The sequence below is a fragment of the Rhizomucor pusillus genome, assembly GCF_041956525.1.
Source record: "Rhizomucor pusillus strain CBS 183.67 unplaced genomic scaffold VTP01scaffold_2, whole genome shotgun sequence".
NCBI lineage: Eukaryota > Fungi > Mucoromycota > Mucoromycetes > Mucorales > Lichtheimiaceae > Rhizomucor > Rhizomucor pusillus.
In genome coordinates, this window is record NW_027192144.1 from 1279275 (window position 1) to 1301442 (window position 22168).

The 22168-nt window shown below is 47.0% G+C and overlaps 9 protein-coding genes across 9 annotated transcripts; 5 read left to right on the top strand and 4 right to left on the bottom strand.

Moving 5' to 3' along the window:
• Nucleotides 1–306: 306 nt before the first annotated feature.
• On the bottom strand, nt 307–1439 carry VTP01DRAFT_4611 (uncharacterized protein; the record flags this gene model as incomplete). Its single annotated transcript, XM_069383312.1, has 4 exons — nt 307–740; nt 802–954; nt 1014–1154; nt 1214–1439. The coding sequence occupies 4 exons, from the start codon at nt 1437–1439 to the stop codon at nt 307–309; spliced, it is 954 nt and encodes a 317-aa protein (XP_069244025.1).
• Nucleotides 1440–1539: 100 nt separating this feature from the next.
• Nucleotides 1540–2120, top strand: VTP01DRAFT_4612 (uncharacterized protein; the record flags this gene model as incomplete). The annotated part of the gene is made up of 3 exons (XM_069383313.1): nt 1540–1642; nt 1713–1757; nt 1927–2120. The coding sequence occupies 3 exons, from the start codon at nt 1540–1542 to the stop codon at nt 2118–2120; spliced, it is 342 nt and encodes a 113-aa protein (XP_069244026.1).
• Nucleotides 2121–2397: 277 nt separating this feature from the next.
• VTP01DRAFT_4613 (uncharacterized protein) lies at nt 2398–3260 on the bottom strand (the record flags this gene model as incomplete). Its single annotated transcript, XM_069383314.1, has 3 exons — nt 2398–2643; nt 2699–2840; nt 2896–3260. The coding sequence occupies 3 exons, from the start codon at nt 3258–3260 to the stop codon at nt 2398–2400; spliced, it is 753 nt and encodes a 250-aa protein (XP_069244027.1).
• A 201-nt stretch (nt 3261–3461) lies between these two features.
• VTP01DRAFT_4614 (uncharacterized protein) lies at nt 3462–8318 on the bottom strand (the record flags this gene model as incomplete). The annotated part of the gene is made up of 10 exons (XM_069383315.1): nt 3462–3728; nt 3783–4062; nt 4134–4287; nt 4347–4516; nt 4577–6499; nt 6563–6613; nt 6672–6935; nt 6997–7273; nt 7358–8137; nt 8225–8318. 10 exons carry the CDS (start codon nt 8316–8318, stop codon nt 3462–3464), a joined length of 4260 nt encoding a protein of 1419 aa, XP_069244028.1.
• Nucleotides 8319–10302: 1984 nt separating this feature from the next.
• On the top strand, nt 10303–11671 carry VTP01DRAFT_4615 (uncharacterized protein; the record flags this gene model as incomplete). The annotated part of the gene is made up of 6 exons (XM_069383316.1): nt 10303–10310; nt 10372–10407; nt 10471–10858; nt 10922–11233; nt 11303–11477; nt 11544–11671. The coding sequence occupies 6 exons, from the start codon at nt 10303–10305 to the stop codon at nt 11669–11671; spliced, it is 1047 nt and encodes a 348-aa protein (XP_069244029.1).
• Nucleotides 11672–11817: 146 nt separating this feature from the next.
• Nucleotides 11818–14023, bottom strand: VTP01DRAFT_4616 (uncharacterized protein; the record flags this gene model as incomplete). Its single annotated transcript, XM_069383317.1, has 6 exons — nt 11818–12039; nt 12101–12411; nt 12473–12550; nt 12608–13674; nt 13737–13786; nt 13862–14023. The coding sequence occupies 6 exons, from the start codon at nt 14021–14023 to the stop codon at nt 11818–11820; spliced, it is 1890 nt and encodes a 629-aa protein (XP_069244030.1).
• A 118-nt stretch (nt 14024–14141) lies between these two features.
• Nucleotides 14142–16255, top strand: VTP01DRAFT_4617 (uncharacterized protein; the record flags this gene model as incomplete). The annotated part of the gene is made up of 3 exons (XM_069383318.1): nt 14142–14502; nt 14568–15023; nt 15108–16255. 3 exons carry the CDS (start codon nt 14142–14144, stop codon nt 16253–16255), a joined length of 1965 nt encoding a protein of 654 aa, XP_069244031.1.
• A 1052-nt stretch (nt 16256–17307) lies between these two features.
• VTP01DRAFT_4618 (uncharacterized protein) lies at nt 17308–19299 on the top strand (the record flags this gene model as incomplete). Its single annotated transcript, XM_069383319.1, has 2 exons — nt 17308–18832; nt 18896–19299. 2 exons carry the CDS (start codon nt 17308–17310, stop codon nt 19297–19299), a joined length of 1929 nt encoding a protein of 642 aa, XP_069244032.1.
• Nucleotides 19300–19957: 658 nt separating this feature from the next.
• Nucleotides 19958–22045, top strand: VTP01DRAFT_4619 (uncharacterized protein; the record flags this gene model as incomplete). Its single annotated transcript, XM_069383320.1, has 7 exons — nt 19958–20045; nt 20130–20825; nt 20892–20927; nt 20986–21634; nt 21691–21820; nt 21881–21929; nt 21981–22045. 7 exons carry the CDS (start codon nt 19958–19960, stop codon nt 22043–22045), a joined length of 1713 nt encoding a protein of 570 aa, XP_069244033.1.
• Nucleotides 22046–22168: the final 123 nt, after the last annotated feature.

The window sequence follows — 22168 nt, forward strand, 5'->3', positions numbered from 1 at the left end:
CCAAACAACACACGCAATGCCAACCTGGAAAAGGAAAAAAGAAATATGGAAGCAACCTTACAGTTCTTATCATTGTTTTTTTCTCTCATCCAAATACAATGCACACCTTTTCGCGCGCGCGCTCTCGTGTTTCCTGAATTATCACAGAGGCAATTCGTTCGAAACCGTTATTCATTGGAGTAACGTCAAAATGCGGATTTAAAAGAAAAGATAACATATTGCGAAAGGGTTGAATCAAAATACTGGGGGAGGAGCATAATATCAAGCATAAGAGAGGGAGAAGAGCATATCATACGTTTTTTTTTTCTATTTCATGTCCTTGCAACAGACATTAACACATTCGTCTTTGACGACGTTCAATCCGAATCTTCTTCCTCTGTTGTACCACACTTGCCAGATTGTTCCAATAAGCCAGATAGCAAGCACCGAGCCTAGCATGGCATAGACTTTATTTGTAGCAACGTATGGTATCTTGCGTTGGTGGTGCGGGTTAAAGTCCAAGACAGATCGCGGTCCATTCACATAACCGGTCTGCACAGCAAGGTCCAGACCTAGCACGAAGCAAAAGGCACCCAGGAACGAGGTGGATAGGTTGACGGTCAAGTATTCAAACAACTGGACGCCGAGTATGCCGCCTACGCTGAATCCGACGCTCGTGAACTGCCTGGCGTAAACGTTGTACAATATATGGTCCGCTCTCCAACACCACACAAAGATGGCCAGCACGTAGCCAGAAAATGCTGGTGGTGCAAATATTAGCATCTTTTGTGTTTTGGGCAGAAGACCAATTATACTACTGACCTCCTAGGATGTAAAGTGTCACTTTCCAAAATTTCATGCAGGCCAATGCTGTCAGCAGACCCGTTCCAAAGCACGCGGAAACAAAGACGACAGGCGCGGATGGATAGCCGTCTTTGGGCTCAGCAATTGTCAGCAGCATCCAAGCGATCATTGCTGCCAGATAATGTTTAAATATCAAGCATCACGGTGAACAATAGCTGTATCCTTTTTACCTCCGAGAAGGAACCCTGTCGCTGCCATCGTGACAATAAAGTACTGGAAGCTGATAGAAAGTAGAAACAAACTAATAAATAGCAAAACACTGCAAACAATCGCCATGTGCGCCGGTATGCCTGGTCCGTCGTACGGGTCCGCTACATGAGTTATGTTAAAACAACTTCAACTATATATGCATATAAAAGCTCCCGCATACCGTATTCGCTTGTCCGCGCTTTGGCGGGCGGCTCCGTTGCTGTTGGACACGGCGTTGTTGAAGTTGTTGACGACGGCCGCTGACGCCAATGGTAATTGATATCCTGCGGCGAAGGAGACGCAGACGAGCTGGTGGCAGCAAACACAAGTAGCAGCAGCACAGATAGCAGTAGCGGGGAGAGACGGCGATGATAGCTAGACCTTGTTCTTGTTGTTCTTGTTGTCATGGTATTATATCGAATTTGAGCGGGATGGGATGGCGGACCTGCGCTTTAATTTATATACCCTAAATTTCGCGTTTTCATTGTATTCACCACTATCCAAAACATGTCTTCCAAAGAGGAAATCAAGCAGGAACTTTCAAAGTACCAGCCAACGCCTGCAGAGCAAACTATTATTAGAACCGCGCTGTTTGACGTTGTAACTTTGGGTAAAAGTAATAACATTTCTAGTTTGAATCGCGGAAACTGATCTCTTGTTCGATCGTTGAACGTGATTAGCTTCGGTGGGTGCTGCGTCTCTAGGCCTGTCAGGCCACTTGTGGAGTAAGCCAAAACTCGCTTTGGGCTTTTACGTGGTCTTTGTATTCATTTGATATATGTACACTAGATAAATCAAGACCTCGTCCTACACGCGTTCCAACGCTAGGTAAAACGAAAACCCAGGCTTTTCATCGTTTACTGCATCGTCTAATATTATTCCATCTTGCCCAAGTGGGTTTCTTTACTGGACTTGCGCTGGGAACGGCAATGGGAATGAATAAAGGCATGCGCACTCTTCGCAACTCGCTGCCGCAAGACTCGGAATTGCGCCGTCTGATTCATGCAAATGATCAGCTTCGAAAAGAAGCCATCCTTTTATCACAGCAACAGCAAGAAGATGATAATAAACCAGTTTCTAAAGACTAAGCAGAATCGTCGCGCCAGTGTCGTATACAAGCATATTCACTGTTGTCTAGTCTTTTGCATATTCGAAGAACGTCTGATCGATCGTTTCATCTTTTGGACATTAGAGGCCGGTGATGAACTGCAAAAAATGGTCATTCCAGTCATATATGTATATGTTATTTTATTTCCTTTTTTTTTATATGTCAGGTATGCAACTTGGAATTGGGATGGGTTTAGATGCATGACAAAAAAGTCGAAGGGTTGGTTCTATTTACAGGCGGGTTTTGGTAAAAAACGTTTACTCCATGTCAACGTCCTCCTCTTGTTGCTGAGCGTTCTTCTGTGCCAAGAGTTCTTTCTCGACGAGACCGTCGTCGTCGTAGACTAGAACTCCCTGTTTCCAAGTACCGTACTTTAAGCCGATTTCCTTGTTGCGGTTGTACTCGCGCGCAATATCGTCGGCATTGCCCTTCCAGCCTCGATACAGTTGCAAGTTTTGGCGTCCTATGAGTCGAATGCACTTTATCCGGAGGTCATTGGTTGACTGTGAACTCGTTGTTAGTTGAGAAGGATAATCTGATCTGCTGTTATATACTTGCCCATTTGGGAAGGAGCTCCCTGGATATTTCTCCAAAGTTGCCGATGCCGTACTTTTCGATACCTTGAATGAGCAGCTGCTTTTCAACTTCTGTCCATTTCCTCGCCTCCTCGGCCTTTGCACCCTTGGGTGGTCGAAAGTAGCTAGAAACAGAGAAATTGAGCAAGACTGCTAATACTCGCTTATCCCTAAACATACTCTTGATTGAGAGTGCCGTCAGAATAGATCATGTTCTTTGTAATTTCAAACTCGGGCCGTATGCAAAACTTTAGCCGCAATCGTTTGACCCATTCCTGCTTTGCTTTTTCCTTTTCTTCCTCGGGGCTCAATGCACGTTCTTGCTGATCCTTGTTTGCATCCCCAACTTCGAGGTCATTGGTATCTTCAACATCAACCACCATTTCTGCGCTGTTGGTGCTGGTGCTGGATGCAGGTTCTTCCGCTGGTGTTGACATTAGTGCTTCAAAGAGAGAGAAGCGGTGTTCGTGCCTGAAAGAAAGAGCACGCGCGCTGGGTCGCGTCAAGTCACGAAATCCCCGCCAAGTCGAATCAAGTTGTTCCATGTATGATATAGATTAAGATCATATATAGCAAAAGCAATAGGCAACAACAAAAAAGGGTCAAGATGTTTTGCTTTGTACATTGTATCAATGCTTTTTAATTTATTTATATTATAGAATGTCATGGGCGCAAAATATACAAAGTGATATAGAATCTAAACTTACGTGCGTAAAAAAGGAGCGAATATAATGGAGGATGATGTCTTACAACTTGAACAAAATACGACCCTTCTGCGGTTTGGCAGCCCGGCGCTTGATCGCCCAAGAGCGAGCAACACCAAGTACGATAACGCGCTCCCAGATGGCCGTAGCAAGGCAGTTTCCAAGAATGAATCCCCACAGTTGCCAACGGAACCATTTTGGCAAGACGTTGTGACCCAAGGGTGAGTTGTATGGTTCAATGTGCCAGTAAGGCATCGGGTATCCCAATTGGTCATGCAACACTTCAGCTGTACCGCAGTTTATACGGAACTATATCATTTTTCAGTCACTCATACCCTCCCAAACACTAACTTTTATACTTACAATGCAGCTGTATGGATTAGGATCAGCAAGAGTCAAGAAGCTCGTGCTCACAAAGAAGCAGCACCAGATAAACACAAGAATGTAGTTGCGCCACCACGACTGACGGAATACTGATCCAAAGTTGACAAGAGCGCCGTTGTTGAAGAACTGGAACAAAACAACCAAAGAGATAACTTCTGCTTCATAGTTGTCGCCCAGCAACCACCACTTTGCAGAGTCAATAGCACTGCTGTCGAATTCGTTGCAGACAAACCAATCCTGCTGGAAAAGCCAGATGACGCTTTAAAAGATAACGATGATGTGTGAGATATATCATCTTTTGCTTTACTTTTGAACCTTATGAGTTCATACCTGCCGACAATGAACCAAAAGTTGATAAAGACAACACCCAGGCAGGAAGCCAATGTCTGTGGACCAACAGGTTTGGCGGTCGGACGAGACGGGCCCAGTTTCTTTGCAGGTCGAGCTTGCGTAATTGCAAACGTCATAAACGTAGTAATGAAACCTAGAGCCTCCAATGTCAGTTATAATTTAAAATTGTTGTTTTTTGAAAAAAATACTTGCCATCGATCGTGATCCAAATAGGTTGATATGCAATGACAGTAAAGTAGAACATGAGTAATTCCCAAAAAGCCATGCATTCACCGTAGAAAATCAAAAACTTGTAATTTGCAAAGCTGGTTGCCAATGCAGATCGACCCTGCTTCAAGAGCTCCACGCATTGCATGATAGATCTATGTATATATCCTGATTAACATCAAAATGAAAAAACCCAAAATTGTCTTGACATTCACCTGTTGTTTGTGCTGAAGGGCGAGACAATGGACGCTTCTGCTTCGGAAAGTGCGAGACCGACGTGGGCAGCGCGCAAAGCACCGCAATCATTGCCACCGTCACCGCACATGCCAGTGACACCCTTCTCCATATGCAGACGGACGCACTGCACCTTATCGGTAGGAGTCATGCGGGCAAAGACACGAGTGTGAAGCAGGTATTTGCGCATCTTGTTCTGTGCCATCAATGCCTCGAAAGCACGGCCGGTTACTGCCAGCTCGACGTTCTTTTCGTGGTCTTCCCTGGGATCGTCTTGAAGCACTCTGTCAACATCCTCTTGGCTTCCAGAGTCCACATCGTGCCAAACAATTGAGCCGTTCACCAAGTCACCAAGGAGAACGCGCTGGTGGGGTGCAATCATACCACACTGGCGGGCAATAAAGATACCGGTCAATGCAGTGTCACCAGTGATCATGACCACGCGAGTGTCGCCTTCCTTGAGCTCTGCAATAGCTTGAGGAGTATCGTCCTTGAGCATGTTGCGGAACAGGATAAAACCGGCGAACGAACATCCTGTCTCCAATTCGTCTCGAGTCATGGATTTGATGATTTCCAAGCTGACATCTTGTCCGAGAACACCGAGGTCACGGTGGGCCAAGGACAGAACATAGCAGCCCTCTTGAGCGTACTTGGCAGCCTTCTGGTCGTAATCCTGCGGAATGGATTCCGGAGCAGAAAGATGCTTGACACGTTCAAACGAGCCCTTCAAAAATACGTGAACGTGGTTGGTGACAGAGTCCAAAACTGCAACAGATTGCGAAGCACGCGCGTGCACAAACTCGAAGCGACGAAGAACATGCACCGGAGTAGGCTTTTCGTTCGGGTTGGTTGCAGGTCGGTTCAACGTGTCGAGGTACTGCTTATCGCTAGGTGGCAAAAGTTCCCACTTCATCGCATGGAACGATTCAATATCGACCGGATTACCGATAAACTGATCGTGGACTTTGGTGACAGCATGGCAGGTTGCAATACCCATTGCGAGCACAGGCTCCATTTGCAGCGGATCAGTTTGGCGTTCGGGGAAGGTATGTGCACCGACACTGACAGGAGTAGGAACGGCGCCGTAAAATTCCAAACCTTCACGGGTCAGAGTGCCGGTCTTGTCAAAGCAAAAGATACGGACTTTGCCAGACAAGTTGATGCGAGGCAAGTCCAAGCAAAGAATTTTCTTTCCACGGAGACGCGCAGCACACACAGATTGATTGATGGTGAACGCAGCTGGCAGCAAAGGGGAGAAAATTTCAGACAGGATGAAAACACCGTAGAACCAGCTAGTAATGTTGCCGCGACCCATGAGCCAGAGAGTCAAAGCAAACGCGATTCCACCCCAAAGGAGCAAAATACAGATAGCAAGCTTGATGTGCTCATTGAAGATAAAGTTCACAGGCGAGGGGAAAAGAATCTTGTGAATCAGCATACCCTTCTCACTCGCGATACCAGTGCGCAGTGCCAGTGCATGGACGCGGCCATCCCCGTCACCGGCAGGAGTGATCTGTGATACGATCGTACCGGCAAACAACGTATTGTTCTTGCCCGAACCCATCATATCATACTCGGCATCGTCGTTGTGTATAGCAATTTTACGGATGGGCATCGCTTCGCCGGTCAATGAAGATTCATTCACGACTACAGTGCCAGATAGAATGACAGCATCGCAAGGAACTATATCATTCTCATGCACTTCAAAGACGTCACCGGGCACGAGCTCGGCGCTCGAGACATCGTGCTTCCACTCGCCATCTCGCAGAATATTGACTTTGCTGACATCTTCGGCCATTGCCTTGATACGATACTCTGCACGCAAACGCAAGATGATGCGGATGAACGCTGACAGCAAAATGATACATGTTTGCACGAGACCCATTTGGAAATATTGAAAGTAGCTATGACAAAGAATTAACCAGTGCTCAACTTTTAAACGGATCTGGTATATTTTCGATACTTACTACCAAACCCACATGCACATCATTTGGTACAAGTACAAGAATGAACTGAATCTACATCGATCGGTTAATATCTCGTCATCTATAAGCAGCAGAGTGAAGGATGACTTACTCTTGAGCAATGGCCATAGGAATTGTGGGCACGCGCACTTTAATCAAGTTGGAGCCCAATAGACCTTGGCGCGCTTCGGCTTCCTTGGTCGTGATACCCTTACCGTATTCGTGCAGGGTGCGATGCGTGTTGCCGAGATCAAATTCGTAAGGTTCGAATCTGTGCTTATCCGCATTAAACACGTAGCGCATGCATTGATATTCAAAGTATCGGAGACCGTTGGAGGTGAAGCAGACTGGGCAAGTTTCAACGATAATGTCCATGCTAAAGAAGAGAAAAGTAAGATAGGCACGTAGAATAGAATTATATGATTTATACGACTTACTTGAAACGTTTGCGAAGGATTGATTCCATTTGACGAAGTTTCGCAATCAATTTGCTGCCATCATCCAAGAAGATCAATTCTTCCTGGCGTCTCTCGACCTGAACGTATTTCGATGTATGTGCGTAAGATTCGATGCGAAAATAGTTGCGGATACGTCGACGTGAGAATAGGACGACAGCGAACCAGGCAGCCGAAATGTGCCAGACTGCGCAGAATATCTTGGATGACAGATCGCTGGTCAAGAAGATCGCAAAAGCTGCCCCACCTAGATTTCCGTCTGATGATGTTGTACAAAAGAGGTTATTACGTGTTAAGATCACATGAACTCAGATTTTTTTCCTTCCAGACCAGATCTACTTACAGTAGTCGCTCACAAGACAGCCCAGGAAGACAAGGAACAACAAGGTAACAACAACCACCGATCCAAGGCCAAACAAACCAAAGTAGTCAGTGTTGTATCCACGAAATCGAAGGCGTTCTGAATCTTGCAAGGACGAAGTGTCTGATACGTTATCGTGCTCTTGCATCTTCTTATCTTTCTCGTTATCGACGTCTTCGATAGCAGCAGCGGCAGCAACAGCTTTTTCATTGACGGCTGAGCTTGCTTCCTTGGCAGCGATTGCCATTTCGCGATGGAATTTGGCTTCACGCAAGGTCTTATAGACGTGCCAAAGACCGAGAATCGCAGCCTCGATGCCCATCAATGACCAAACAGCTTTCCACATGGGCTCAGTGAAAGTAAAGTACGGATTGGGCGCAGCGGGGCATTGCAGCCAGATCGAGGGCGTAAAGTCGGTACCCCAGACGCCGGCGTTGGATATATTAGCAGCGGCGGCACAGACAGCCATGGTTTGGTCTGTGGCGTTATCCGGTTGAAAGTGAGTAATGTTGACTGTCTGGCCAGCAGCGCAAGGTACATAATTGGTATAAGCCGAGTTATCTTCACTGCATGTGCATGCATTGGCTACCCCGTCGCAGGAAGTCTTGCAGGTGCCGTCCCCGCAAAACATCTGACCGGTGGGACATGTAGGTGCAAGGGCTGACGGACAATAACTGTGGTCGGTCACGCACAGCAGAGGACATGAGACGTTATACTGTGGCTTCAAGGGACATTTATTCCCATGCAAGTCATAATCGTTGACTTAAAATATATATACACACGAGTCAGATCACACAGCTGTTACTGTTTTACAATGTTTGGGAGGAACGTTAGCGTCTTGTCACGTACCTGTCTCGAACACAGGAAGAGCCGATGCGCCTTGGTTAGTGATCAGGAGTACTCCTGCAGCGAGTACGCCAAGGATCAATGCAGTCGCTCTCATCGATAAAGACAATGACGACTGGTTGTTGACGGTATATCGATGATCACGGGCGAGGTGGAGGAGAGAGAGAGGGAGAAGTGAAAGGAAATTTTGTCACTGTTGAAAATCTGCCCAAACAAAAAGTTGATGTTCCGAACCCGCGGATTTTCCCCTCCAGCTGAAACTCCGGAGTTTGCCCCTGCCAATCATTTGTGATAGAAAAGACGAGAACTTGATGACACTCGATAACACTTTGCCGTTGCTGAATGGAAATGCTGAATCTAGCAAGAGTTTTTCTATAACATTCTGCAATGTCGGATGCTGCGTACACCACCTGTACAGCTTGATCCTTGGCAGTGGACCCTAAAAATTTTTTTCAGACAAGAACTACCCCCCAGCAGTTCTACTTCATCGCAACCACAGAGATGTTGTGAGGAGTAGTGATATTATGCTCTCTGCTTTGCTGCAAAGAAAAGAAATTCTCTAGATCAAGTTAGATCCTGCAGGGACTGGCAGCATGTAAACATGAAAATGAAACGCGCAAAACGCTTCCTCGTCGTCGTGGGAGTATTACTCTTCTGCATATTCAATAATACAAATTGATGCGGTTTCTCTTTTACCTTGGCAACTATGATTCGACGCCGACAGTTAGCTATGAATTGTTTGCATGCAAATACAAGGATTTGCGGCAAAGCAGAAGTATCTGAGAGCTTCAAGCAAGAAAGAGAATGGAGAATACTAGTGTAACCTGCTTTGGTTTTCTTTTGCATTGAGAGTGAAAGAAAAAAGGTACGATGCTTAAATATAGCTGTGAATGTGGCGATGGTAGATCTGATACTGATACGCAGCAGTAGCGATGTATGGCACGTGTCTCGCTCAAAATTTGATTCTGCCAATGGTGTCTTGTACGATGCGATACCGGTGACGAGATATTCCTACTTTTTTCCCATGTTCTCACGGACGCCACATGCATGCGCTGTGATGGAAAGAAGATTAGACTCGTAACCTTTGCAGGGACTGGCTGATTTACGTAATCGATCTAGGAATGTCCATCAGTATTATTGTTGCGGCAGGGTATTAATGGCGCATCCGTTGATTAACCAAAAAGGTGGGGGATGGGGGACTCACCCCGAATTCGGTACATTTTGCCCTTTTTGCAGAGTTCGGTGAAAGAAAAAAAAGGAAAATCGAGTTGGGACGGGTAATGGCAACCAATTCCTCGGGCTCGGAGCATATACGCTGCTGTTATTTGCAAAATTCATGTTCCTTAATTTAGATAGAGAAATACAAGAATCAAGGTAACCGTACCACAGGGTAAAGAAAACGCCCACCAGTTTTAAATCGCAACATTCTATAGATGGGAGTGAGTTTTGGAAAACATGAAGATGCGGTACCCGCGTGTTTTTTCTTCGGCTGCTGCTCAATAGGAAAGCAGGGCTGATCTCAGATCTTGGTCTCTATGATCTCTGATTGTGCGCTGGGTGCCCTGAAGCCTAATTAAGCTTTTGTTTGTGCAGGTGAGAACGCAATCTTGCTGAGACAGCCAATCAATCTATCGATAAGCCTTGTGCCCCGTATTCATGTGAGAAAGACAAAGACAGAGATTCTTTCTATGCTTGTTCTTTCTTTACGCTGATGGGAAACCACTGAGAAAAACGCTGGACTTTAGCTGCTCCCACGTGTTCGACCAAGGCTTATTGCCTTCACAGGTTGTCAAATGGACCTTGTCTCGTTACACATCAGGAGAAGGGAAACAAACGCACACGATGCGTGTAACAGTAGCTGTCTGCTTTAAATCATCTCGATTACCTTCGGACAAGTTTCCCGGGGTGAAGGTCGCATCACCATTTGGTTTCATCGGCCCATCGAGCCCCCCTTTTTCTCCTCTCTCTTCTCTCTTCTCTTCTCTTTCGCCTTTTCTTTTTTAGCCTTTTCTTTTCCATTTCCTTTCTAGATTTTCGCGCAACAGTAAACTTTGACGTAACAACAGCAAGAAAAACGAAACATGGAAGAGTATGACTCCCTTTCTCATTGTATTTTAAAAATGCAAGAGTCATCTGCTAACGTTTAGCAGCATTGTTAGCAGACCACCGCGCACTCGATCTCAGAGGTATAGGATAACCATGACGTACACTTTATTCCAATGACGTCTTTTTGCTGAATATGTTGCCAGTAGCGACAGTCTGCACTTGCCACCCATCTCTGCGATTGACAATCTCTTGACCAGCAGGTCGTGGCAACCGCCTCCCCCCACAACATCATCATCTTCGCTATCAGCTCTGTCTTCTTCCTTCTCCAAACCAGCATCAGCATTTACGCTTCATCATCATCATCATCATCAACAACAACAGCAGCAACAAGAACAGTCTTCTCAGCATTATTCACATCATCGTTATCACGATCCATACCCGCATCATCATCCGCCACCGCCACTTGGTTCTTCATCCCCCGCCGCTGTGTCACATATTCATTCTTTACCGCCAACAACATCGTCCGCATTGATCCGACCGTCACCTGTGCATCACGCGATTAAAAATATCATGGACAATGACATTGACGAGGTAACGATAGCACACGCGGGGTCGAGGTAAAAGAAAGTTGATTAATCCTATATATTCAAAAAGATTGTTCGCCACTGCCAATATCTGTGCGACACTATCGAGACCCAGAAAAAGGCGCAAAACGATCAACCGGACCAAATGCGACCATGGTTAGATGAAATGATAACTCGCGCAAACGATATCCTGAATGCACTCCTGCGGCTGAGAAAGCACCAAATGAGTGCTGAGCTCACAAGACCTCAACCTCCACCGCCGCCTCCCGCTCCACCACAACAACCGCAGTTATCATCGCCGACAAGGCAGCAGCAGCAGCAGAGTCGGCGCATAACAACAAGCAATAGATCGTCGTCGCCCTATTATTCGCAGGTAATAAAGGCAAGTCCCCACCGCTGCTGTTAAGGTACCGCAGCCAGGATATATATTGACGATCAGAGCAATTATTAGCTCAGCCACGATGAAGTAACGTGGCGAACCATCGAAGGATCTCGAGTGAGACAAAGACGACGGACAAGGCGAACGACTTTTCCCGGCCGTTGCCATTCTTGCAATATTTCAGAAACCCCCGAATGGCGCCGAGGTCCTGACGGTGCGCGAACGCTGTGCAATGCATGCGGGTTACGTACGTATAACATTCAAGTATGTACAATAGACTATCGTCAACTCATCTCCGTTTTCTTTTAAAAAGATTACGCCAAATTAACCAGAAAAAGAGCTGCAGCAGCGGCAGCAGCTGCTTCTGCCACCACCACCAACACCGGTACCTCGCAACACGCTGAAGAGAGTGTCTCGCTCTCAAGTTCATCTACACTGTGATCATCAATCGATCGTTGATTTCTCATCTTGTATTTCCATTTCTTCTTTTGTACAAATTGTATCAATTTTTTTCATCTTTTTTTCCTATTATTACTGCATACACACAACCAACACCAGACTACACTTTCGCATACACGGAACTATTACTACTCAGTTATACTTTTCTGTCGTACATTTGAAGCTTTTCGGGTATGCGAACTAGTTGCCGAATTGCTGTCTGCGGTCTTGAACAGTTTCATTTGCTCGGTCACATCCTCCAGCATCTCACGTGCCATTTGATACACTTCTGTGTCTTCCTTGTTGTACATGAGCGAGTTTGTCAGCATCAGTATCACGTCGCGCTCAAACTCCACCGTCGTTCGGATAGACTATAATTTGATGATGATGAGCCAAAAACTAATTATAATCTCAGGTCACGCAGATCTTTACCCCATTTTTGATCCGACTCTTGATCGTTTTGAGATCCATGGGTTGTTTCACAATGTCGTAGTATCGCGGAGCATTGGTTTCCTTGATTGGGTTCATAAACATTGCACCGTTCTTGTGATTAGCAATCTCTCGCCACATCAAGCTGATATTCTTTTGCCAAGATTTTTGCTGCTTTTGCTCATCCTTGAGTTGCCGTTTTCCCGCCGTGGTTGTGGTGGATGTGGGTGTAGGGGCATTGCTCTCACTGCCTGTCACGCTCTCCCCATCTGCAATGCTTTGACGATCAGTGGGTGCTTCCGGTGATTTGGATTCTAAAATCTCATCATCAGTTGCTGTTGGACAATAAAGAAATGATCTCCCTATTCACGGTACCTGAAATCAGATCTTCCCGCGGTTCTGCAGCTTCTTCTGCGTTTGATAGATCCTGCTCAGATGAGAGTTGCTCTTTATCTAAACTGATTGTGTAAGTTTTGCTGCAGTCTGTCCCTACTTTATAATAAAACCCACCTCCTAAAATCATCGACTCAGATTCATTGACCTCCACTGGTATGTCGAGACGCAGGCGCTTCGATGTTTGCTCCTCATCCTCCGCTTCTGCATATGATCGTTTGCTCGGTCTTGGTGGTTCCTTCTCCTCCTCTTGCTCCTTTTCTTCAGACTCCTTCGTCGCGTGCTGCTGCTGCTCTGGATGTTGCTCTGGAGTTCTGGAACTTCCAACTGCCTCGCTCGGCTGCTGACTCAGTTCCACCACTGCGGATTTGAAACTCTCGTCAGATGATAACGAGCCAAAATCATCGGCGGCCGGCTTTGCTGCTTCCACAACATCTGTTACTGCTGTGGTGTCAACTGTTGGTTGCTGCTGCTGCTGCGGTTGGGATCCAGGTTCGGCGGACGGAGATGTTGGAGTAAACGTCGGCGACGCTGGTTTGGTCGGTATTTCTTCATTTTCGACAGTTGTCGATGATGATGGCAATGTAATTTGGGTATCTGGTTCAGGCTGCTGCTGGCTAGCCAAGTTGTCTTGAGCAATCTTTGGAGGCTCTTCTGCTTGTTGCTTTTCCTCCTCCTGCATAGTCTCTCGTGTTGATTTCTGTTCGTCTTGTACTACTACAGTCTGCTGCTGTTGCTCCTGTTGCCGTTGCTGTTGTTGTTGTTGTTGTTGTTGTTGTTGTTGTTGTTGTTGTTGTTGTTGTTGTTGTTGTTGTTTCTCATCACTCTGCTCTGCTGTTCGTGTTTCTTCTTCTTCCACTTCCTCCTCTTTTTTGACATGTGTTGCATCTTGCGTGGTCTCTGCATCGGGTGCCGGTGAGACTATCGACATTTCCTCTACTTTTCGTTTTTCCTCTTCCTTCTTCTTTTCCATAAAGTATTGCTGCAGTTGTTCATCCCATTTTCCTGCTTGGATCTCGTCGATATCCTGTTTTAACTGCTGTATCTTGTCCTCTTGCTCCTTAAGTATTGATTGCAAGTCTTCTCGGTGCTGAAGGTAGAATCGTCGTGCTAGTTTTATAACCGCTGGCATATCCTCTGCCGTTGCTGCCGCTGCTTGCTGTGCTTCCTGACGTTGCTGTCGTCTATATACGCCGGCTGCATGAGTCTCATGTTTCGAGTATATCCGAGAGACAAAAAACCCTACTTTTCTGCTTCTAGTTCTTCCACCAACAAATGAAATTTCAAAGAGCATGTCTGGAAGGAATGTCAGCCACGAGAGAAAGGGGTGAGAGAGACGCGCACGCGTGCATTCACCGTGGGTTAACATACCTTTTGCGTAAAGAAGTCCGGTCCGCGATCGCTGAGGAGCGGATGATTTCGTAGGATCCGCGCGATCTGCGACCAATTATTCTCGCCGTAGCGATATACAGCCTGGGAGAGTATTAATTTTTCTCTCGTGCTCCAATCGTCGTGAGAGGTCGCTGCTGACATTGCGAGAAAATAACGAGTACCAATTTCCCCCACCATCATCGTACATTTTGGCCCTCCTCCACAGTCGCAGCCCAGATTGAAGCGCCGTCCGAAAATTTGAAGGATATTGATTCCATGAATGGAACGCCGCAGCAGCAAATCTATGCGTTCCTTCGACTGGCAGCATCGTCCTGCAAGTATCCTACACTTGCCGGACGATTTCCTGAATGCACTCACGATTGTTGACCGAGCCGTTTCAGCAAATCCTCAGCCCGTGACGGAGGAAGCGCTGCAGAAACAAGAAGATACCCAGACTATTCCAACAGAAGACGGCGACGCAGCACTCGAATGCCGTACCTGCAATGTCAAGTTTGATCTGTCTGACAAGCAGGAGCATCGAAAACACTATGCGACTGACTGGCATCGATACAATATCAAACGAAAAATTACCCTTGGCTTGACTCCTGTCTCCCAAGAAGAATTTGAAGAAATGCTTTCAGGTAAGAAAAAAAGGATATGGGCCGCAGCAGTCATGCGATGGATCAGATCACTAACGTTTGACTAGATCTTTCTGAAAGCATATCTGGCTCTGAAGAAAACGAGGAGGAGGATGACAGTGACAGCGATGATAATGGACAGGACAACCTGAATGCGCTGATCGACAAGCAGCAGAGAGCGATGGATGAGGCTGCTGCTCTGAAAGAGGCAACGTCGCAGGATAACAAAGTCATGCTGCTCCCTGTCGCGAAAAAGTTCTCATCGGTTGAATGGTTTGCGGCAACCAGCATTACGCAAAATTTCGTATTTGGTGTTTATCGCACGTTACTTTCCTCTACGTCCTTAAATGCTTTGCAAGCCAAGCATTACGAAGGTCGCCCAAGATACTGGACTGTGATCATGCTGGGTGGCGGCCACTTTGCTGGTGGCGTCGTTGACGTTAACCGGAGTATCCGGGACGTGCATAGTTTCACTGAGCCCGAGGTCAAACTGATCGCACACAGGACGATCCATCGCTATACAAGTAAGAGTTTTCTTTTGCCTTCTTTTGAATGCAGTGGAGGATTAATTTTATGCTAAATTTTATTTTATTGACGATGATTGATAGCTCGTCGAAAGCAAGGAGGTGCGCAGTCTGCAAACGATAACGCAAAAGGAGCAGCTAATTCCGCGGGTGCGCAGATCAGACGGTACAATGAAGCCAAGCTCAAGCAGGAGGTCCAAGAAATTCTGCAAGAGTGGAAGAGCCACATTGAAGCTAGCGAGTTTGTGTTCCTGCACGCTCCTAGCAACAACAAAAAAATTGTTTTTGGATACGAAGGTGCAGTTCTCAGCCGGGAAAATTCTAAAATTCGAAATGTGCCCTTTACAACAAGACGGCCTACCCTGAATGAGATCCGCAGAGTGTTTATCGAGCTATGCACCTTGAAGGTTGTCGAGACGGATATAGTAGCGCATCAGCAGAAGCTTGCAGAGCGTGTGGAGCAGCTCAATTTGGGAATATCCCGGACGCAAAAGACAAATGCTCCTCCTAGAATCCAGGAACCTACTGCTACCACCACTGCACAATCCCCAGAATTAGAAAAGCTGTTTGCGCTTGTCAAGCAAGGAAAGGAACAACTTGTTCTATCACATATTCGGAAATATGAAGCTAGCTTGCTGCAGATATCTCGCAGCAAGCTACTACCAACGGAAGATATAGATTTGCAGCGATTTCCCAGCTTGTTGCATTTAGCGGCGCATTGGGGCCACCCATTGCTGGTTAATGCATTGATACGCGAACTGGATGCCGATCCAACGATCAAGAACGAGGCAGGCAAGACTGCGTACGATGTTTGCAAAGGCAAGGATACGCGGAACGCGTTCAGAAGATGTATGTGCGATCTGCCGGACCGATGGGACTGGTTAAACGAAGCGCATGTCCCCAGTCCCTTGACAAGAGAGGCTGAGCTTGCACAGGCGGAAAAGGAGCGAAAACAGAGGGAGCGTGATCAAGAGCGTCGCCGAAAGATTGAAGAAGAACGGATGCTGCGCGAAGAAAAAGAACGAGAGAAGCAACTTGAACAAAAAATACGCCGTGGAGGGCAGGTCTTGTCAAGTCCAATGGGTGCTCAGAGACTAGGTGGTCCATCTGCAAGCAATGCAGCAATTAATATGGCCAGCATGACACCGGAAGCAAGGCAGAGGATGGAACGGGAGATGCGTGCACGAGCTGCGGAGCAGCGGATGCGGCGGCAGCAGCAGCAGCAGCAGTAGTAAAAGTAACAAAAGTTGAACGCCGCTTGTTAGGGGCCAGCGGGACTGACTGGCTGGGGGATCAGGATGACATCCTGGTCTTCCTTGTTTAGAAGGAAGGGAGAAAGGTTATTTGGTATCCCAAGGAGTCCGTTCCCAGTATAATGGAGAACAAGGACGCCGCCCACCATATGCATCCAATACATCTGAAAATCTCGCGTTCAGTGGTTGGTGCAACTCTAGAAATATAGCTGGTCTGTGGAGTGCACGGTGTAACATGGAGCAATGGAATTTTTTGTTTACTTGCTGTCTGCAAAATTTCGATAATTACTTTTTGATAATCTGACATTTAAGCAGACAAGCAGAAGGAGGGAACAAGGAGGCGAAGCAATGGACGTGTGTGTTTCTGAGCATACGTTTTTCCTCTTTCTTCTTGTCAAAGAAAGCATCAAAGGGGAGAGAGATAATTGATGGGAAAGGAGGGGGGCAAAAGGATAATATTCTTTCCCCCTCCCCGTCGAGCAAACCAGCAGCAGCGGATCGTCAGCTTGACGCGACAGGAGAAAGAGAAAGAGACCAAACCATTTAGAGAGAGAGGAGAAAATACCGCTGCCGCGATATATGAAAATCCGGGTTCCAGAAAAAAGAGCATAATAATAGCTCTAGTCACACCATGTCCAGACAAAAGAGGATGGGGTGCGTCGTCGTAGCAATAGAATATCTCGATGGATGGCGGGAAGGCGGATACAGGAACTTGGACCCCTTCAGTGACAGGTTTTTTCTTTCCTAGGGATTCTAAACGTAAAAGGCAATTCAATTGTTCTCTTGATATTAAAAAGGGCTTTTTTTTTCTTTGACAAGTGGGAGTAGCCGCAATCTCTTGTTTCTTTTCCGCTGCAAATTAAGGTTGGGCAAAATAATTCACACCCAAAAACGAAGGTCCGGTCTACCTTGCGTTACCATCAAATACAAGGCACAGCAGCAGCGAACACACCACCCCATCTTTTCATACCTTCTTTTTCTCCTCTCTCCGTATTCCTCCATCTATATATTTATTTACATTTAACTAACTTATGGAAGAACTGAGCCGCTCCTTTGATCAAATGAACTTTCAACAAGATGAAAAGCTCCCGCTCAGTGCTCGAGCGTGTCTCGTTCAGCTTATACAGCAGGTCGAGGAAGAGAAATTACGGCAAGGACTCAACGTTGAGTTGAAACGTCTCCTCATCGACCACGAACGACTCGTCAGTATGCTGCAGCAACGATCTCAACTTTTGGAGCAAGAGAACGAGCATCTAAAAACACTCAACGACGAACATCAGCGAAGATATGAAAAAGCAGTGCGTGAAATGCAATTCTTTAAAAACAAGTACGACAACTTGAAAAAAGAACACCATCATCATCATCCATCACCACCGCCTCCACCACCGCCGCCCCAACAACAGCAGCCCTTACCGCCACCACCACCATCACAGCAGCAACAGCAGCATCTTTCACATGGGCTGCTCGCCAGTTACCCGCTGACACCCACAAGTCCGCAACCTTCGACTATATCCTACGACTCTGCTGCCAGCCAGCACCACCCGCCGCCTCGGGCAACCCTGCCGTCACGATCGTCGTCCGCATCTACAAACTCTTCTTCATCGCTAGGTTTACATCATCTTCAACAGCAGCAGAAGCAGCAGCAGCAACATCAACAACAACATGGAACAGCAGCGTCATACTGGCCAGCTCCGCCAGCATCCGTCGTTTCTACAGAATCTTCAAGCACAGCAACCAGTGGGCATATACCCGCTGAGCCGATGTTGCGACAGCAACCGAGCCATCCTGTGCGACATGCAGGCACACAGAGTATATACAGCGTTGAATCGTCCTTTAGCGATCGTGTGAATAACAATAGTAACTGGCGACCTCTGCAGCACAATCCATCCATCCACTCGTCGTACTCTTCGCCTTCCACAGTTTCCACAATGTCATCAGCAGCTGGCGGGCCCGGCGGCTCTTCTTCTTCAACAGGAACCTCAGTCTACTCTGTGCCAATGACGCCTGTGCGATCCACGACTTCAGCGAATGGTTACACTGGCTCATCCATGATCCAGCAACGGCGAGTCGATCCTCTGCTGTTTGGCGGTTCTGATGCCTTGTGGGATACCATTGCAAAAAGCAAGGGCAGCGACGTCACAGTCGAGAAGATCATTAGCAATTTCTTGCGGCGCGGAGGATCACCCAATACGGCAAAGCAGTCTCCTTCGACGGGAGCAGTGAAATATGGCTACGGCATGATTCACGCACTTGTTGTCACTAAAGCATCTGGCGCTTTGGATCTGCTGTTGCAGCAAGGGGCCAACCCGAATGCCATGACTCTCAGCCAGAATGAAGACGATAAAGTCTCGCCGTGCTACGTGGCTGCCAGTGTGGGCTGGCTTGCTGGTTTGCAAAAGCTCGTGCAGGCTGGTGCCGATCTGATCAATGCACGAGGTCAGGGGAGCAAGAGCAAGACCGCGCTCCACACTGCGGCTGAACACTGCCACGCTGCTGTCGTTGAATTCATCGTTGGATACACTGAAGGTGCTCTCAACCTCATCACCGACAGTCAAGGTAAAAAGAATACGTCTATGAATCAATCGATGTGAGTCTTATATCTAAAGTATATTTTTTCAGGCGCCACGGCTCTTCACTATGCATGTGCATCTGGACACACCGACCTCGTTGGCTTCTTTGCACGGTCATGTCACATACCCGTCGACCAACCTGACGACCGCGGCGAACAGCCAATCCACTGGGCTGCCAAGAACGGCCGCTTGGAGGTCGTCACCATGCTCGTCGAACGCTTCGGCTGCGACTTTAATGCTTACGTTTCCAAAAAGGTTCCTACGCCGTTGGAGATGGCCAAATCAGGAAACCACAAACGCCTCGTCGACTATCTCAAGGGTCTCGGTGCATTGACTGCAAAGAAACTCGACAAGAAACGCGAGGAAGAAAAATCAAAGCAAGTCCCACATCATCTTACAAACACTTTGGCACGCAATGGCCTGCTCGGTGGAGATGACGGAGGATTCTTTTAAAAGAAAAAAGTTATCCAGAAAAGAAAAAAGTCTCTTATGCAAACACATTTACTTGTACTATTTTCTTATTTTTTATTTACTGATTGGATCAATTCGACAAAAAGAAACTGTGTTCTTCGTGTGCAATTTTTTTATGTCTGAAAAGATATACTATTATCATGTTGCATATCCACCGTTCACACGTACGGTGAGCTTCTTGGAATCAACTTTATTAATGCATATGCAAAAGGACTGTGATAAGAATATTGTATAGAAAAATTTCATCTAGTTGTAGTGTAAGGAGCTCGCAATAACAGACGAGAATGTTGTAGGAGTCTAAAACGGAAGGCAAAGGAGGAAGTGGAAACCTTATTACAGCATAAACAACTTAAAGCACCGCATCCAAAGAGCATGGCATCGTCGTTGTAGCAGACAAGTCTTTGCTATCTTGAAACAAACCCCATACAGTTATTTAGTGTCTCCTCACAGGAGCATAAATAAAGTACAGCAACATCATTCATGCAATTGAAAGCTGAGGCCGTCAAGATGCATATAGTACAAAGCAGTACGTAAGCAAACAATTCTCACGCTGATGATGACAGATTCCCTGTTGCTTCACATGGGAACCGGATCTGCAGCACACCCTTTCTTCACATCTCTTTCTTTTTTCTCACAGTACATGTCCGATATTGCTGCTCGAAGGTTGAACAGTGTCGCGACACACCTAGCGGGAGGAGCACAGCCCACTGCCGCATCCTTTGAAAGACGCAAGTATCATAGACCCCTCGAAGATATCTTTCTCTCGCAGAGTGGTTAGCAAAGTAATAATCTCTAACAAAACCATTCCACAGTACGCGTAGAGAGGAAGGCAGGCCAGGTACCGTACTACACACCGTTGGATCCTATCCGGTTCCTGCTTCGCAGTGCCATGGTGTACGCAAACAAGACAGCGGTGGTTCACGGCGACCGATCGTACAGCTACTCGGCGCTCAGTGATAGGGTCTTGAAGCTCGCCAACATCTTTATCAATGATTACAAGGTCAAGCCAGGCGACCGTGTTGCGATCCTGTGCCAAAATATACCTGCCAACTTGGAAGCATCGTTTGCGGTTCCGGCTGCAGCTGCGGTGTTGGTGCCGCTCAACACCCGCCTCGTCGCTGCAGAGCTCGAGTATGTGATTCAGCACTCGGGAGCATCGATAGTCATTGTCCAAGAAGAATTGAAGGATCGGCTTTCTCCGGCGGTCTTGTCGAGTGTCAAGGTGATTGACGTGGCAAACTACCAGAATAAAGGAGACCCGCCGTGTCCATATGAGCAACTGCTGGAAAATTGTGATTCCCCGCGGTTATCGTGGAACGACCTACCGCTGACCCAAGACGAAAATGCATTGATTTCTATCAATTACACTTCCGGCTCGACCGGTCGTCCCAAGGGAGTCCAGTGTACCTACCGCGGCTGCTACCTGACCGCGCTCGCGAACTGCATAGACGCGCAGCTCGCACCTGAATCGGTCTATCTATGGACACTTCCAATGTTTCACTGCAATGGTAAAATTTTGCTCATCAAATGTAGGTACACGCTGCGCAGACTAACTCGCGGCAAAAATTTAATAGGATGGAATTACCTGTGGGCTTTGGTCGCCGTAGGCAGTAAGTAGTAGTAGATAAGCTGCAGCTGAAATGTGACATACTAACAAGAGAGTTAAAGGCACCCAAATCATGCTGAATAAACTGGACTATACGCAAATCTGGAAGCTTCTGAAGCAGCGTGGAGTCACACATTACTGCGCTGCACCCACCGTGCAAAACGAGCTATGCAACCATCCGGATGCTAGCCGTCTCGAGCGCCCCGTGCGAACATTTAGCGGCGGTGCCGCCTTGTCGAGCACATTGATTGAACGCCTGGAATCTTTAAATATCGTTCCAACCATGGTCTATGGCCTTACCGAGACCTACGGCCCCGCGGCGCACACGTACGATCCATACAATTTACAGCAGTTTCCCAAGGATCAGAGGCACATCATGGCGGCTCGCGCAGGTTTTGCTGGCATATGCGACGATGAAATGCGGGTATTAAACCAGGAAACTGGCGAAGATGTGCCTGCGAACGGGCAAGTTATTGGCGAAATTTGCATGACCGGAAACCAGACCATGCTCGGCTACTACCGAGACCCAAAGGAGACCGAGCGCGTTTTCCGCAGAGGTGTATTTTGGACTGGTGATCTTGCGGTGCGACATCCAGACGGCGCTGTGGAGATTGTGGATCGATCCAAAGACGTGATAGTCTCTGGTGGCGAGAATATCAGCTCCATCGAGGTTGAAGGTGTCATTGTCAGACTGGAACAGGTCATGGAATGGTAAGAAATCCATGGTTTGTCACGTTCGAATATATACTCACATCATGTCTCCTCAGCGCCATCGTCGCGGGGCCAGATGATAAATGGGGCGAACGGCCATTTGCATACGTCGTTTTGAAGCCCGGCAAATCTTTGACAGCAGAAGCATTGATCGCTCACTGCCGCAAATATCTGGCTGGATACAAGGTAAATTGAAGAAAACAACCTTATCGTTTGTTTATATACTTAGACTGCATTCCACCCCAGTGCCCGTCAAAGGTCTTCTTTGTCGACTCTATACCAAAGACTAGCACGGGTATGTCCACTTATCGTGAAGGATTTCAAACTCGCTAATCCGGTTGCGTAGGCAAAGTCCAAAAGTATCTGCTGCGTGAAGGCCTGTGGAAGACTTATACCAAGCGTGTGAACTAGAGCATGTTCTCCTTTTTGCTAGATATATAATATAAAACAGGCCTTTTTATCAATATTATTATTAAACATGAAGAGTGCAATTGTTTGTATGGTGGTGCAGATAATGATGAGTGTGAGAGAGAG